This window comes from Anser brachyrhynchus (assembly GCF_964034855.1).
Source record: "Anser brachyrhynchus genome assembly, chromosome: 21".
Taxonomy (NCBI): domain Eukaryota; kingdom Metazoa; phylum Chordata; class Aves; order Anseriformes; family Anatidae; genus Anser; species Anser brachyrhynchus.
In genome coordinates this window covers 8,489,186-8,506,070 of record NC_137714.1, presented here as the reverse complement: position 1 = coordinate 8,506,070, position 16,885 = coordinate 8,489,186, and the positions used below count along the sequence as shown (strand labels likewise).

At 52.4% G+C, this 16,885-nt stretch overlaps 1 protein-coding gene and 1 long non-coding RNA gene across 4 annotated transcripts; one reads left to right on the top strand and one right to left on the bottom strand.

Moving 5' to 3' along the window:
• Positions 1-11,087: 11,087 nt before the first annotated feature.
• On the bottom strand, positions 11,088-13,908 carry LOC308181389. Of its 3 annotated transcripts, none has more exons than XR_013941447.1 (2): positions 13,272-13,908; positions 11,088-13,178 (listed from the first exon to the last, which is right to left on the bottom strand). It is a non-coding gene; the product is annotated as an uncharacterized lncRNA (long non-coding RNA). The 3 variants fall into 3 exon arrangements; XR_013941448.1 differs by having other exon boundaries at positions 11,088-13,040; XR_013941449.1 differs by having other exon boundaries at positions 11,088-13,013.
• Positions 13,909-14,052: 144 nt separating this feature from the next.
• LOC308181386 (UPF0688 protein C1orf174 homolog) lies at positions 14,053-16,852 on the top strand. The gene is given in 4 exon segments (XM_080564648.1): positions 14,053-14,094; positions 14,096-14,176; positions 15,201-15,701; positions 16,489-16,852. Coding segments are annotated over 4 exon segments (717 nt in total). The 5' UTR covers positions 14,053-14,067; the 3' UTR covers positions 16,597-16,852.
• The last annotated feature ends 33 nt before the right edge of the window (positions 16,853-16,885 follow it).

The window sequence follows — 16,885 nt, the reverse complement described above, 5'->3', positions numbered from 1 at the left end:
GGGCAGAGTCACGCACCCCGGCTGGCAGCGGTGCACTTGGGATGCTGGAGCTGGCACGGCCCCAGCCCCGAGCCCCTTCCTCTGCCCCTGCCCCGCCGGTGGACACCGGGCAGAGGTGGCAGAGGCAGCCAGAGGTGCCCCCATCAGCCTTCCCCCACGGTGTGCAGGCTTTGAAGGTAAGCTCGGGGAGGAGGCTGGTGTCGCCGTCTGTCCCCAGGTCCTCGGAGCCGGCTGATCATCTCGCTGACACAACGCAGAGCCCTTCCAGAGAAACACTGCCACAGGCTAAGAAATAAAATCCCCACTAAAGAAGCCACAAACTAGACTTATATCATCTCTCCTCACACAGTGAGATGGCACGACTCGGCCCCTGAAGATGCATTTCTCAGGGATATTCAGCATATTTTCAATATTCGCACCTGGGCTGCATCCCGGGGAGACGCGGGCTCTGCCCGCAGGGCGGTTGTGCCAGCGGCTCCTTGCAGCGCCGGCCAGGCCAGCAGGAGCAGAGCTGTGCTTCACGGGCACGTGCCCCCCAGGCTGCATTTTGTGCCTTTATGTCTTGTAAAAGCACTGGAGCAGCGGGCGTTGCAGGGCCTGTCCCCAGCCCAACACAGAGACGTCGGCAGCCGGGGAGCGATGCTGCACATGAGGGAGTGCTCTTCTGGACGGGGGCTGCAGGGCAAAACCCCCTCCGGAGAGGGGCACTGAGCTGCAGGAGGTGCTTTCTGTGCCTGATGAACCTAACTGCGCTGTGACCCGACACTGGGCACAGCCTTGTTTGGCTTCAGCTTCTAAACACAGGGTTAGAAGAGGGAAAAACCGCTCGGCTGCTTCTCCCACGATAGCAGCAGGATGAGGAGAGGCTCCTCCGGCTGCGACACCCGCGCCGTGCAGCAGGACGGGCTGGCACCGCCTGCGGTGCTCGCTCTGCCCTCAGCTCCGCTATCTGCCCGTGCAAACAAAACGTTGGCAAGTGTTTTCTCACTCTCGGGATGATTCCAGATTTAATTTTTAATGCCATTGATTTCCTTGGATCCTACACATTTGCGTGCTGTGATTTGCCTGGAACGTGCCCGGCTGCGCGTGCCGGACAGGAGCGCGCACGGCAGCGAGCCGGGGGCCGGCAGCCTCGGGAGCCGTTGTGTGAAAACAACCCGGGGGTGGGAGGCACCTGTGGGAACCCCAGGCAGTTAGTCACACGGCTCCTGGGATAATTCTTCTGCTTGGAATCTCATGCACGGATAATTATTACCCTCTTAATTTCATTGCTCAGTATTGTGATAGGTAGCTTCACCTCTCCGTTTCTCCCATACAAAACTCTCATTAGCGTTCTCCGCGGTGAGATTATTCCCCACCTGAAGGGACTGAGCCAGGCGCAGGCTGGTGCATGCACCCACGATGCTGTCTCTGCCCTTGTGCCGCTGCTGCCCGCCGGGGGTACCCGCAGCAGGGGGCTGCCACCACGGCTCCTGCTCCAGACCACGCGGAGCTGTTCGCCTCGTGCTGCTAGTCATAAAAAAAAAAAAATAAAAAAAAAAATAGAAAGACAAAAAGGGAAACTTCCACTTAGCCTTTCTTATGGTCCGTAAAATGCTGCTGGAGGCAGAGACAGCTGCCGATAAAAAAAGTTGCAGTTTGCAAGGAGAAGTTACGGCGGTCGCAGGGGGTGGCTGCTCCTGCACAAGCTGGTGAAGCCCCCCCTGCTTCCCGGAGCGCCGTGTGCCCGCGGGGCTGGGTATCTCAGGACAGGACCAGCAACAGGCCCATCACGGGGGGCAGGAGAGGGTTAAAGGAGGCACCAGGACGGCCTAATTACCCTCAGGAGCAAGGTTACAAAAGGCTGCAGGTGGGAGCAGGGCTCGGAGAGCTGCTTTCCCCAGCCTGGAGGATGCGGGTGGATGGTGCTGATGGCGTGGGGGCTGGAAGGATGGGACTGCTGCCTGCGGGGTGTTTTGGAGGTGAGTCTGGGGGGGAGGCGGTGGCCACAACCTGCTGGGGGATGCTCCGTCACCTGGGTTTGGTTCTTGGAGGCTCCCTGCGCCTCCTCGTCCCTGGCAGAGGGGGAGGCATGAGGAGGGAGGGGGCCCAGGGAAGGGCAATTTGCAGCTGCACCTTGGGGCTGGGGGTGCTGCGGGCATTCCCCGTGCAAAAATCAAGGACCTGGTCCCTCAGCGCCGTGCTTGTGGCCCCGGCAGCAGGGTGGGACGCCTCTCCTCGCCTTCCTGGGACGTGGCCGGGTAGGATGTGGGGCACCGCGGCCACCTCGGGGTCACCACGGCCCCTTGATGATGCTCGTGGTGATGCTCGCAGAGGGCTGACACAACTGCTTAACAGCAGGGTTTAAAAAAAAAAAAGAGTTGCCATGGTAACTGCCAGGCATTCTTTTAGCGTACCGGTATGGGCCGCGCCAGCACTGTGCAGCCGGCGTCCTGCAGGGCAGCGGGCGGGTGTCTGGGGCTGTGCGTGCCCTTGCCTTATCCACCTGGTGCTGCAGAGGGTTCCCGAAATGTGGGGGCCAATTTCTACGCCTGGCCCTGAGGATCCAAGCAGCTCTGGCTCACACAACCGCCCTGCACGGGGCTCCGGGCAGCCGGGCTGTTGGTGAGGTGGCCGCTCAGCGCGCAGGGCTCCCAGCGCAGCCCAGCCCCTGCTGTGGTTCCTCCAGCAAATGCTTCTGCACCTCGCAGGGCCCCGAGGAGCTTGGCGGCAGTGTTTGTGCCCTGTTATGCTGGGCCCAGCTGCTGCACAGCGCCAAGAAGCCCGTGCAGGGCAGCGGCATTGCAGAGAGGTGCCTGCTCCTTTCTGCTCGCGTGCCGCCTCGGTGGCCTCGCTGCCAACTCCGTCTGGATCTCTGGTAGCAATAAAAGTGGTCCCTTGGCGGGTGGGGTTTTTGGCATTTCATCTCAGTTCCAAAATGAATAATTTATACGAGCCGTTACTGGAGCCCAGAGTTAAACAATAAATGTTCCATGTGAACATGGTCACATATTTCAATGTTAATATCTCTCCAGTGAGTTTCCCTGGCAGGCCAAGGCAGAACGGGACTGCCACATTGCTTATTTACGTAAAATATCATAAACTCACTTTCGTTTGCATTTCCAAAGTGCCATTAGGGTGATTGGAGCATGAGAGCCCAGCCAGTTGACTGCAGCTTTTGGTCCAGGGTGGGTGATGGCTCGCGGGGCCCCAAGGCAAGCCGAGGGCAGAAGTTTTTGGCAGTCGGGAGCACGGAGCCCGCTGGGTGAGCACCTGGGTGCGGGAGGCAGCGTCTGGGCTTCCAGAGCCCGGCCTCGTGTTTTGCTTTGTGTAGCAGAGACTTTAACACCAATTACATCTGAGAGCCTTCTTGCTGGGAAGGGTGGAAAAACAAAACGTGATCCAGCAGCCTGTCGAGGTTTTCTCCTTGCTTTTGGTATTTAAAAGCCTTTCAGAAAAGCCTACAGGGGTTCACCCGTGTTCTCCGTGTGCCGGTACCCAGTCAGGCCCTGGTTATGCACAGTGCCTGCAGCTCCAGCTCGGGGGGGATGGACCAAACCCATCTCAAAATGGCTGTGCCCACCACACGTGCGTTCTCGCTTCTCCCTTCCAAGCCACTTGCTGCTTAGAAGATTTTCACCTATCGGTTTCAGTTCCCCTTCCAGAAATTGCATATCCCTTAAACGGACTTGAATGTAATGATGCAAATGCAGGAAGCAGGTAATTAGTCTCTGGAGGCTAGACTCGGGATTCAAGCAATGAAATCATTTCGGGTGGATACAATTCAGCCTAAATCAGAAAGACAGAAATCCCTGAAGAGCAGGCTGCTTTGGGGAGGGGTGGGGTGTGGGCGATGCTCCTGGAGAATCAGGTCCTCTGGTCCTCTGCCACCAGCACCGGGACAGGGAAGGGGACAGCGTGCAAGCGTCCCTCAGGTGACGGCTCGCTGGTGTTTCACCCGGTGGAGAAGAGGCTCCAGCAAGGTCAGGAGTGTGCGCCTTGTGCTCCTCAGCATCCCCTCAGAAAGCACCGACGGGCCTCAGCTCGGCAGTGCTGTGCCTGCCCGGACCCAGCTGTCGGGCTCACGCACAGGCTGGCGCTGCTCTCTGCCGCTCTCCGCAGCAGCAGAGGCAGCAGACAGGCAGCTTTAAGACAGGCAGAAATGATCTCGGGGTTGTTGCTTTGTGCACGGCGTTGTCTTCAGCTGACTTTGCTGCTGGGGCTCTCTGATGTTCCTGGTGTGCTTTGGGGCTCCCTGAAGCTCCAGGTTGTGCAGCCACAGGTCTCAGGGATGGAGAGGAGGGGATGGTCCTTGGCAGCCGGGATGCCCATTGACACGTCTTCTGCTTTGCTCTGCTCCAAAACGCAGAAAGGATTTTCCAGACATCTGTGCCTGCCGGTAAAACCTCCTAGCTTCATCATTTTAAGCATGTTTTCATCTGTTTCTCTTCTGCCCCTGCAAACTGCACCTGGTGCAGCTCGGGGCTTGCCTTGCTCACGCGACCAGGAGCGTGCAGCATGCTGGCAGGGCCCAGGGAGTGACAGCTCCGAGCGTCGTGGATGAGCTCAACAGGAGAGTTTCTGAGGAAAGGCAGTGAGGGTTGGTTGGGGAAAATTAATTGAACTTATATGACAAATACTTGCAGACCTAGAGCAAGTGCATATATACCTGGAAGAATCGTCTCAGAGAGAGCCTATTGTGGCTGCTGTCACTCGTTCTGCTCCTTTTTCATATCTTTTTCTCTTGAAATTGATATGAGCTGGGGAGATGGTGAAAGAGGAGTTCATTTTATCCAAAAGAAAACTCGGAGGCACCTGGTCTATTTGGGAATATCTCCACAGGCCGTCATTGTCTGGCCGTGCTGCTGTCTGGGCAAATTTAGCACATAGCCAGTGGGCTGCTGCAACAGGAGTGCTGTGATTTCAGGAGAGCTATAAATTTATATTCCCCTGTAATTGCAACGGCACACCTCAGTGCTGTTGCCGTAGCAAGAAAATGGTTCTCCCCAATGCACTGGGGACTTGGCAAAGATGCTGGCACGAACGGGATAATGAATGTTAGATAACTTGTGTTGTTTCACAGACTGAGCTTAAATATTGAAAGAGCATCATCCCTGTATCAGAGAGGGGCTTAAAATTATCTTAAATCTGAGGCATGTTTTCCTCTCCGCACACAGGGATTTGCATGGGGACCTCACTTCAGCGTTAATGGGATTTGTGAGTTTGGAACATATCCTAATGTGCCGTCTCCCTGGTATCTCTTGTCTAAGTAAAACAAGTTTGAATTTTTCATCTTAATTGCAGACCTGCGATCTGGAATAGGCATTCTTGTACTGAGAAGCATCCGCTTTCAGATGCGTTCTTCGGGGTATGTAACGACAGGCGTGTCCCTGCTCTCTGCTGTCTGCACGCTGCCCGTGGGGACCCGGCTGTGTCCCAGCAGCGCTTTGCATTTCAGTGCTCGCTTCAGCCAGCCAGAAAATCCCCAAATGCGGGGTGACTCCGGCGAGACCCCTGCATGGACGAGCCCAAGCACGGTGTTCAGCGAAGCAGCATTGCTGCTCACTGCTCCCGGGCCAGCCTGCGGCCACCTGGGACGCTTTGGCAATTCCCTGTGCTCACTGGGGCTTGGCTCCCCTGCCCTTAAAATTGGGTTTCTGGTGTGGGCTATGGCTGTTACCCTCTAACTGTAGGAGCACTCTAAAGTTGCTACTGCAGTGGAATAAAAAGTTATCTCCAACCCTGCAGGGATTTGGCAAAGATGCTGGCACCAGAATAGTTTGTAATGAGCTTTAAGACACATTAATGAAGAGAAGTATAATTATTATTACGGAGTTCAATTACAGCCCCTGGATTACAAATATTCTCCCACAATCCCTCAAGAAAGAAATGCATCCTGTCTCTGCAATTAAATAAACTGCATATCAAGGGGAAGGAGGAGGATTAAACTACAGAAGGAAAAATAGCTTCAGCAGGAGGCTGGTGGCCCCTCTCTCCCTCCTGGCCAGCTATCCGTGCCTAGAGGAGGCGGCCCCGCTCTGCCCAGCGTGTTACCTTTACAAGTGTTCGTCGTGAGACGGGTGGCTGGCCTCCTTCCAAAGCCTGAGCATCTGTACTGCTGCAGCTGCCACGTTACTGAATCTAATAAACTCCGTCCTGAAATATTTATGGAAGTGCACACCTGTACTTTTCTGCTTCCTGGAGATGCAACCTAGGCAGTTCTTCAGGGGATTTTCCTTCCCCGACCGCTAAGCATAGAGGCAAAATTGAAGGATTCGCATGTTTCCTACCAAGGAGCATGACCGAAGGCACGAAGCGGCGAGAAACGTGCAGGCAGAGCACGGCCGCGGGTCAAGTGCTGGGGAAGCGGCACATCGAGCACACGGAGCTTACGGAGCTTGGCCCTGGCCACGCAGCGGAAACATCGAGCAGAGGTAAAAACACGTTCCCTGGGGAGTGACAAGGTCCAGGGGCTGGAAGAGCTGCTAATGTGCATTCGGGCTTGTTGGCCAGCGATGCTTGTCCCTGGAGAGCTTTGAGGAAAGGAGGAGAAGCCAGTGCTTCCCTGAGGGCTGGCCAGGGGCAATGAGGGGCGTCTGATGTCTCCTGTTTGCAGGAAGAAGTCTGTGATGGGGAGGATCAGCCCCACATGGGTGTTTTGGTGTCAGGGTCAGGCTCCCATTCAGGGCAGCTCTGCAGGCATTGGGGTGGCGGGGATGAGCGTTCCCCAGGGCGCAGCGTGGAGCAGCGCGGGACGCCCCAAACTGGTCAGAACTGGGATGACGGTGCAGCTCTGCCATTTGCTGCTTTTAACCCTCACATCCACCCTGAAAAAACTTTGGATGTTGAAATGTGCTGAGTTAAGCACGGCAGCAGAAGCCCCTGGTCGCGTTGTGGGCGTTCCTCCGCAGGACCTAAAGAAGTGACAGCGAGCTTCAGCAGCCACATGGGAACACAAGGAGAGCTGGGGTGGCAGCGGTGAGCCGAGCTGCCTCGCACGGCCCTGCCTGGTGACTTGGTTCCTTCCCCTGGCAAGCAGGATGGCAGAATTACAGCCCCAGGGGTCGCACAGCTTCTCCTTAAACACCCCTCTTGTCTGCAGGGTCGTCTCTGGACATGATGGAGCTACCGCTTGTTTAAATTCTCTCAGAACCCGATATCAGAAGGCACTTCTTGTGTAGCCTGATTATTGTTTAATCTTTCCTGCCTAACCTGGTTTACACACTGCTTCAGTGCTGCCTTTTGATCACGCGGGCTGTAGGAAACTTGTTTGTGCTGTGAACCCTATGGCTTTGTTCCCGCAAGTGTGCTACTCGTGGGGAAACTTTTGTCCAAACAGCCTCTAATTCCCCAAAGGTAGAGAGCTGCCAGCTTTGCTTTCTAGTCGAAATGACAGCACAGAATATGTGGTGTTATTCCTCTGCTCATGGGTGGTTTCCTATTCAGGCATCCTCACATCAAACCCAGTTGTCAGAAGGACGTCCGCAGCGTGCCGGCGCTGCTGCTGGCTGTGTGGCGGGTACCCAAGGGGTGGACGTTTTGGCTGAGGACAACCAGCCAGATCGCCCAGGGAAGGAGACGGTGCACGCAGGGCGGTGTCTGGGTGCTTGCTGTCTCCTTACGGCGTGCAGGTGTGAGGGTGGCAAGGCACAACCCTCACAAGGCGGGAGGTGACGTGTGCGCTGTGACGGCGCGTAGCGGAGCTGCTCCTGGAGAGCTGCTCCCAGAGAGAACGCAGGAGACCCGCCGGCGAGCTCCTAATGGAGGCGGTGGAGGTGTGCTTGCCACGTAGAAAATATTTAAACAGATTGTAATGAGGGCCTGGCTTCATTACTGGAGCCTTGTAGGGCTGATAACTGAATCGTTCCTGCTGCACTTAAATCCCCCGTTGGAATGGATGCATGAGCGCGCTGCACTCGAGGGCACCGCAGCAGTTGTCTTAGCGTGAATCTTGCCAATGGAACAATATTGCTTGCTGTTGCATGAACGGAACATGTCTCCTCTGATTGTTTTTCCCTGCTCTTTTGAGATAGATGCTGTCTGAGGAGCCCCATTGGTAGAAGGTCTTTTCTGAGGTGCAGAGGCAGCTTTTTACATGAAATCTCTGGTATCAGTACTGGAAGGGAAAAAAAAAACCCTTTAAGTGCTTTGCAGGTGAAGCTTGCTCCTTTTCTGCAAGAAGCTGGTAAGACTTGGCAAGAGACTGACCTCGGTGGCCCATTCCATGGTCCCTCTCTGGGGTGTTTCAGCTGTAATTATCCTTTTTTAATTTGGGGAGCTATTGAACTGTAGCAATATTCCCCAAGTAGCTTAAACTGCCACTCCTGTAAGATACCAGGGAAAAAAAGATGCCTCTCAATGAAAATGCTGATAGTTTTTTGTCCTCTGATAAGCCCTGGCCCAGCACCTCTGCTTGGACCTGCTCTGTCCTTGGGGATACCGCTCATCTGCCCAGCAACTGGTGATTCGTGAGAGCCAGGCAAGAAATTGTTGAGGTTTTATAACTTCATGTATTGAATTATCACAAGTGACAAAATGAACACGAGTTAATTCCATGACAGAGAGTCTATCTCTGCACAGCAATCATTTCAGAGGCAAATAGAAACGTCTGTAGACTCGGGGCTGCACGACTTGCCAGCACCCTGGCAGGAGCTGTGCTATCGATTCCCAGGGCAACGCTTCAGGACGGGGCTTTGTGGGCACGCGGGCATCGCTCGGCTAAAAGGCAAGGCTCGTCTCAAGCTGGGTTCAAAGGGAAGCGCTCGTGTGTTAAGATCAGGTAAAACGCTGTAAAATCAGAATGTGAAATATCCTGGCAGCCTTCCACGTCCAGGCTCTTTAGATTTCCCTGTGCTGGGGGGTGATGAACGTGGTCCCGAGAGCCTGCGTGTGCTGAGAGGCAGGCTCCAAACCCGACAAATGCTCAGCTGGGGGCAGCTGCCCCTCGCCCCCCGCTTGCAGCAGGCTCCTTGCTTCCCTGCGCTGCTGCCGGGGCTGTCCTGGGCCTGGGGACACCGTGGAGCGGAGCAGTCCCCAGCGGGATCACACAGCGACACGCTTTTCCAGCAGCTGCAGGCTGCCCCGTGCTACTTCTCTGTGGCTAGCAGGGACTTGACAAATTCTGATGGGAGCAGAAAGCGCTCGCTGCTACCTGCAGACGACAGAGGCAAGAAGATAATTTGTTTGCATCCCAAAAGTGGTCCCTGCAGGCAGATTCTGAGGCAGGTTTCCAACCATCTCCCTTCGGAGACGCCAAGCAGGCTTTAAAAATCCTTTATATTTTTAGCAGCAACATAATATCGGTGGAAATTTAATAAACTTCACCATCAAATATTTATCCCATTACAGTGGCTTAAGTAATTTAAGCTGCTGAAATCAACACAGTGTTTTTATTTTTAATGAGCCTTCTGTAAAACAGCCTCTTCTGTCACTGTCAGGTGTGCGTGGAAGAGAGGTATGTTTACTCGGAGCACTTTTAATCTCCCCAAAGAAACAGCGTTAAATAATGTAGAGCGTTTACCAAAACGCTGCCTGTCACTGGTAGAGAACCTGCGTAGGGCTCAGCAAGTTCGGTGCTTAGGGTGGAGGAAGAGGAGGCTTCCTGCTTTGTGACCGCTGCCCGGGCAGCTCGGGCAGCACTTTCTGAGCAGGGTGGGCTCGCAGTGGGGTTTCTGTTTGGGATGCAGGAGCCGGCAGCCCCTGCCCAGGCTCTCCTCCAGCCCCCGGGGCCGTCCCTGCACACCCACCCCTCCACGGAGGCTCTTTGGGGTGGCCGTGCGCTGGGATGAACGTGGGGAAAGCTGCCACGAGCACACACGGAGGATTTGCTGGGGTAAGGGTTGGACATCATGATCTTAGAGGCCTTTTCCAACCTGAATGACTCTGATGCTTTCGGGAGGGGAGGCAAGCCTGAGCTGTGCCACCTCTGCACCATCCGCAGGTTTGCGTGAGAGCTGCCTTCACCCCCTTCCCCCTAATAAAGCAGTGCAACGGTGACTAAGCAAAGAAATGATGCTGGGAGTGCCTTGGGCTTGTGTTTTGGGCTGAACGCAGCGGGGTTGCTCCCACTGACGGCCGGCCGGGGCAGCTGGTGGGTACCTGCGGGCAGCGAGGGGCTGGAGGAGGTGGTGAGGCTGCTCTGATCCCGGCTGGGAGCAGCGGGCACCAGGGCGGCCGTGTCACCTCCCAGCCCCTTTGGGGTTGAGCTGCTCCCACGTAACGCTCCCGACCCGATTTTAACGCGGCGCTCGGGCTGCCCGCCGCTCTGCGGGGTGCGGAGAGGGCAGCACAAAGAGGGGAGAGGGAAAAGCGAGAGGTTTCCCAGGTGTGATGTGATGCAGCCTCCACACCTTGGGGATGAGCGCGGCCTCCTGCGAGGGAGGGCAGCTGCCCGGGGCCGGGGCCGGGGCCGGGGCCGGGGCCGGGAGCTGCTTCTCCCCCGGCCGCGCTGCATCTCCGGTGTAACAGTGACCCCCAGTGTCCGCAGCCGCCTCCCCCAGCTCTTAGCGGGATGGCAAACCCTGCAACCAACCTTTCTGAAAAAAATAAATAAAGTGTTGGAAAGAGAACGCCTGTTTGCACGACTGCTGTTGAGCAGCTATTAGATGGAGACAGGAAAAAACCCCTGTAAGCTGTTGTTCGGCTCTGTAGCAGCAGCGCTGCGTTGCCGCAGCCCTTGTAATCAGCCAGGCTCCTGGAGCAATGGTAATGATTTGGTCTCAGTGGGATGTTCTGCGCTGGGAGAGATTTACTCGGGTTTTGTGAAACGCTTTAAAAAAATCAACGTTGCTTAAAGCAGTTAAAGCCCTTGGAAGGGGAGGAAGCCTTGGGCAGATCAGGTGCCCTGAATTCGTGGGCTGGTGTTTGCTGAGTGCCTTGGGAAGGGTTTGCCACATAACCTCTAGAGATAGTTACAAAAACCAGGTATTTGCATCAGAACTGGGGAGGATCTTACTGCCAGCCCTGGTTGGGATCTGGCATCCGTGGCTGTACGGGCAGCAGGGAGGGCAGCGTGGCGCAGCTCCTCTGCCAGCCCAGCACCACAGCTGCCCCGCTGCAGGCTGCTTCTCTGGATTCTCAGCTATCCCTTCAGGTTTTTCATTAAAGTAATGAATTTTGCAATTTTTCTTTGCTGCTCTTTCACGCAAAGCCAATGCACTCTGCTCAGTTGTATTAATTTCTTCAGATTCTAGCATGCCACATTTGGCTCTCGATAAGGTATTAGAAAGAAATCCAAAATAAGGCTCAAAAAGAGGTTTTTCATCTGGCACGCACAAAATTTAATTGTGTCATCAGTTCCCTGTTGTTGCTCTGTCTGGGCTCTCTAGTTCACGGTGTGAACATTCCTTGGTAGTTAATATGAAGGTTTTATCTGGGTTTGAGTGGTGCAAAGGTACTCCAGATAGCACTGCCCTGGGCAGCCGGTGTCGGAGGGCTGCAGACTCGCCTGAATGTTTCAGTTCCAGCTAGTTCTATCAACTCATCAGCAATTCTTCCAGGAGACAGTGGCTCTGGCAGCCCAAAATCAGCAGTTCAGTATTCAGTCGTTACCTGAGTTGGCATGACAACATCGTGGCAGCGCGACTGGAAGGAACGGTGGCGAAAGGGCTGTCTCCAAAGCCCCAGCTAGACTAATTCATCCTGCCAGAGCTGCCTCTGCGAGGAGGCGCTGAGCACAGGAGGATGCTGCAGCCCAGGTCTCCCTATCCCGGCTACGAGGCGGGGGAACCTCATTCAGCTTTTTCCCCAGGTGCCGTTAATGAAGAAGAATGCAGCCACCTGAGCTAAAAATAACTTTTCCATAGCAGGAAAAGACCAGTCCGCGCTCCTGCTGGATGCTTGGTTAGTTTGATAGATCTCTCATTCAACAGTTCACAGCCGTTGTGTTTACAGGCAACATTATTTTTGGCTGCCGTCCCCAGCATGTCACCAATGTTTAACCAAATGAACTTGGAGGATTATAACAGACAGGGACACTGGTGGAAGTGACAGGCACAGAGACAAGTGCTGCAAGAAGCTAATTTACACATCGAGTTTCACAGCCTGACCCTCCCTTCCTGCACAATAAGCTCATCAGCTGCTGCTTTATACCCGCCAGCCAGCTTTCATAAAAATGAGGGAGATCACAAAATCTCCTTTTTTTTTTTTTGGTCTGCCTGCTTAGACAACAGATTCTAATAAAAAGCACTTTATAATATTGTTGAGACTAAGTCCTCTTTTCTGTGGAAATGTGAATTTAATGTAAATAGTTTGTGCTGCTCTGATTCTCTTTAAGGGCTTCTTGGCTGCTAGCAGTCTCTGCGCAGTCTTTCAAGTCACTCAGGAGACAATGCTGTTGAGATGTGGACTGATCTTGGAGGGGGTCTCCATTCTTGCTGCCTCTCCTGGGATGCTCTCTGCACTGTGTGATGGATGTTTTCTCAGAGAGGGATCAGCTGTATTTCAGAAAATGCAACATCTGCAGTTGTGAAATTGCCATCATTTTCTCATGAAGTAAGGTTATTGTTGGGGAGAGAATGCAGTGACCAGAATACAAGAGCTCTGCAAAAAGCCCTGGCATTCTGGATTTGTGTGTGCAAGGTGCTGCATCCCCTTACTCCCTGGTGAGCCTGGCACCCAGAAAGATAGAGGGGAAAGACATCCCTTGTAGAAAGCATCTCGGTGCTCTGGCATGTGTTATTTCGCTGTCAGAGAGAAGAATTTTAAAAGGAGAATAGACGACTGGATCCATATCTGGGCAGAGGTGCAAGGGTTAGTCCCGGGTGCTGCCTGCTGTATGGCTGTGTCCGTGCTGGGCCACCGAAGCATGCCAGGCTGCAGAGGGCTGAGCCACCACTGCCCTCGTCGCTCTAATATGCATGTCAACTTTACAAAGCAGCGTAAAGAATGAGAAATGCAAAGTGTTATGGAAAGAATTTATTAAAATCCTCAAAATTCTTTTTTTCTTACTATTTTCAGTTCATGGGGGGAATTAAAGCAGCAACCAAGTTTTCCAGCAACAGAAATGCTGCTCTGCAGCCAGCTCCAGTCCTCTTCTGTTTACGAGACAATATAAGTTTTCACTGTATAATAAAAACAATCATCTGTATTCTTTGGCTGCAAGCAACAACACTGTGAGAGAGTGGAGCAAGACTTGATGCTTTTGGAGGAGAATATGAATTATCTTAGCCGCAGAACAAAGCGCAGAAGACCCCTGAGCACTAAGTGAAATTGCAAAACAACATATCAGGAATGTCTCTGAACCTCAGCAGCTTAACTGGGAGACGTTCTGGCTTTGAGAAAAAATGTCTTACCTGAATATTCTCAGAGGTACATTGTTGCCACATTTCTGAGATTCAAATTGTCGCTCATGTTTTTTAAGGGCAGGTTGCACGGACAAGAATTTTGCCTGCTGACTTGGATTGAGGAGCACAGGAAACATCCTCAAACCTTAGAGAATTGTGGTATGGATCTGAAATGAGTGAAAATGTTAACGGCTTGCAATAAATAAATAAATAAATAAATAAAAAGGTTCAGGAGGACCCTGCCTGCAGCAGCGTTGGACCTTCGATTCCCTGCAGCGGGTGAGCATCCTACCTTGCCTCCCCCAGTAAAATGAGTGAAGATAATTACATACTTAAATCTAGGTGTCTCGCTGCTTTGCTACACAGAAATTCATCTGCTATCGTCAGAGTCCTTGAAGTTAAAGAGGGATTTGAGTTACTAACATAATTTGTTCCCTGAGGGCTGTGGAAGCGAACCGAGAGGCATATCTGAATAATAAGTCCCCAACCGCACATCTTAAAACCGAAGCTAGTGCCGTTCCAGATGCAAGACACTGGCAAGTGCAAGACCTGAAATGTTTATAACCCGCACAGCCAGCGGGCACAACTCGTTGTTTTTCCCAGGCAGCAGCCCACCGGGGAGGAGCGGGGCGCCAGCTCCTCGGTTTTGGTGTGCCAAAGGCCGGTTTTAACACCACCCTGACTGGGGGTAAAGCCGGGGGCAGCGTTGAGCCGCGTACCGTGGTGGTGCCCCCCCCCCCATACCGGCCCGGAGCCCCCCTCCCTCCGCCCCGGGGGCCGCCCGAGGCCGGGGCCCGGCCCCAAAATGGCGGCCGCGGCCTCACGCCCCCTCCCCCAAGATGGCGGCTGGAGGCCCGGCGGGGCGGGCGGGAGCCGGGGCTTCGCGTGGGGCCGGCCGCGGGAGGAGCCGCCAGGTGAGGGGCGCTGCGGGCCCGGGGCGCGGGGAGAGCCTCCGGGGCGGCCTCTGGATGCCGGCCGTGCCTCCCTGCGCCCGCTCGGGGAGACCTTGGCCCTCCTGGCGGCGTTCGGTGGTGTGGCTCCGGCTGGCGAGCGGTTCCTACAGATGTAGTTTGCCTTGCACTTTGTAAAATAACTTAATTTTCCACGTGGTGTCGTGGGTTGTAACCGTTCGGGCAGTTCTGTGCAATTAATGGTTGGTGAAATAGCCCCTCAATCCCCCGTGTAAGTTGCTAATTGTAAGGAAATATCGACCCCTTCCCTGCCATCGCTGCCGCTCACTCCTGTGTGTGGTGTGGGCTGTGTGAACGTACAGCGTGGTGTACACGGCTGCTCTGCGAACCGTGGCTTCCAAAAGACTTAAAATCTGCCCTAGGAACTGCAGGGAGACTAATTATAAACAGCTGCCAGCTGAGTGACACTGTGTCAGATTTACCCACAGAGCTTACGTGAACGCTTCACCTTTCCCACCTTTATTAAACGTGTGTGCAAAAATACAGTGCCTGAGTAGGGCTGTGTGCTACAGAGTTAATTTTTGTATTCATAATTAATTGTTTGAAATACTGTGGAACGAGTCTGTGCAGTGTGCTGTTACCCAGCCAGCAGGCTCTGCCAGCAGATGGTAGTTTGTTCTGTTACGCTCATTATGATCTATAGCGTCCCTAAGAAAACATGAAGATGGTGATTAGCCACGTCCTGCACTAGTTTACGCTTTGAGAGGATTTCTGTTGGTGATGAGCTATACATTGTGGTCTAGTGTAACCTATCTGCTCCTCTTTTTTACATGCATTTTCTAGTAATTATTTTGCTGAGTGTTGCAGGTTTGAATCGGGCTGCAGCTCCTTGACAAACACTGGCTGCTCACCTGATGGAGCCATTCAGTTTCACATCTAGCCTTGCAACTAATGAGATCTGGTGATTTATTTATTTAGTTAGGTTTTTTTTTTTGATAGCTTCACGATCTGATTTTTCTTCTAACAGTCTTCTTCACTCAAAGCAGCTGACAGACAACCCTCAAAGAGGCTAAAATGTGAAAACAACAGTCTAGTAAAATCAGAACTAGAAGGTCGTACGTGTGGGACTGGGAACCTTGCAGTGAGGAAAGCAGCACCGAAAACATCTGCTGAGGATTCACATTCAGAAGATTCAGGAGACTGTAATATAATTCAACAGAAAAAAGGTGAAAGCATTCCAGAGACTAGTGAAGAGAGACAGGAAAAGGAGCATAATGTTTCTTTGAAGCCATTTGCAGAGAAATCAAGTAGTGCTCCTTCAAAAACAGAAAGCAATGAAAATCTGCAAAATCATGTCAGCAGTGAAGAGGAGAGCAGCTGTGAGACTGTACTTTCAGATGAGTCTAGCTTGAAGGATGGAGATGTCCCAAAGAAACCAACGGAACAAGATAACAGTGCTTTCTTGGATGAAGACAGTAACCAGCCAATGCCTGTGGACAGGTTCTTTGGAAACATTGACTTTATACAGGTAAGATGGTGAAAGTCTGTTCACTTTTTATAGACTCAGTTCTGTTCTGTTTCAATATTAGTCTCAAAATTGTCGGCAAGCTTGACCAGTGTTGGTAGTCGGATGAAGAAATATCCCCGTCCACCAAATGGAAAGATTTGTCTCTGTCACAGACAAGCCGAGTTTATTTCAGATGCAAAATCCTTCTTGGTTAGATTTTATTACTCCAGTTCTCTAAGGTAGCCTTTTTACTCACAAAGATATACATAGCTCTATTATGGTGGAAGAATGTTATCCTTTCGAAACAGTTTTTCATTGGTCACTGGTTCCTAACTATGAATATTTTAATTCTTTGGGATGGAAATTGGTTTATGGCCATCTCTGCTTTTGGAATGCTCAGGGTAAATTTGAATCTCTGGTCTGCATTTAACATTATAAACTTTTGGACAAATGATGCTTTCATCTTTCAGGTGTTTAATGAGGATTGGTGTTTAGTGGGAGACAACTTATGGTTTAGTGGGTGTACTAAGGATTCATTTGTAGAGCGCTTAACCCTCTCTGAATCCTTTTCAAGACTGCAGAAGGAATTCCAGCCCTCACTTTGACCGTGAGCCTTGGCTGATTCAGACAGGCTCCCCTCCAAGCTCGTATGCTTTAGCTAAGGGTTTAATTGGATGCCACCACTTCCAAGTGAAGAGGTGTGTGTTAATGCCTCGTGTATCGGTGTGGAAGAATGGGAACTGCTGGAGATGTAGGAGGTCTGCTATTTGCAGCAACTTGATGTAATAATTTTACCTTTTTCTTAAAGGATCAGCCAGCAGTTGCACTCCCAAGCACAACAGTGAGCAGGCGGGAATTCAGAAGGGTACATTTCATTGCAAAGGAAGATGAGGAGGAGGAAGAGGATGTTCTCTAGCAAGAAACTGTAAAACAAAAGAAACCTTTTTTCTTTCTGATGGTGTAATGGTGGTTGGCTGTATCACTAGCATGATTTGTCAGCGTTTGCCTTTTCTTAAAACAGAGAACAGGTATAGTTTGTTTCTCTGGAATTGTCAGATGCAGTGTTCTCCCACAATTTTCTGGGGCAGAGTTTGAATTTTCAGTGAATTCAAAATAAATTATGATTTATCATTTTATCACTAGTACTTATAATAAAGCACGGAAAACACAAATTTTTATTATTTTGTTATAAACTTGAGTTCATA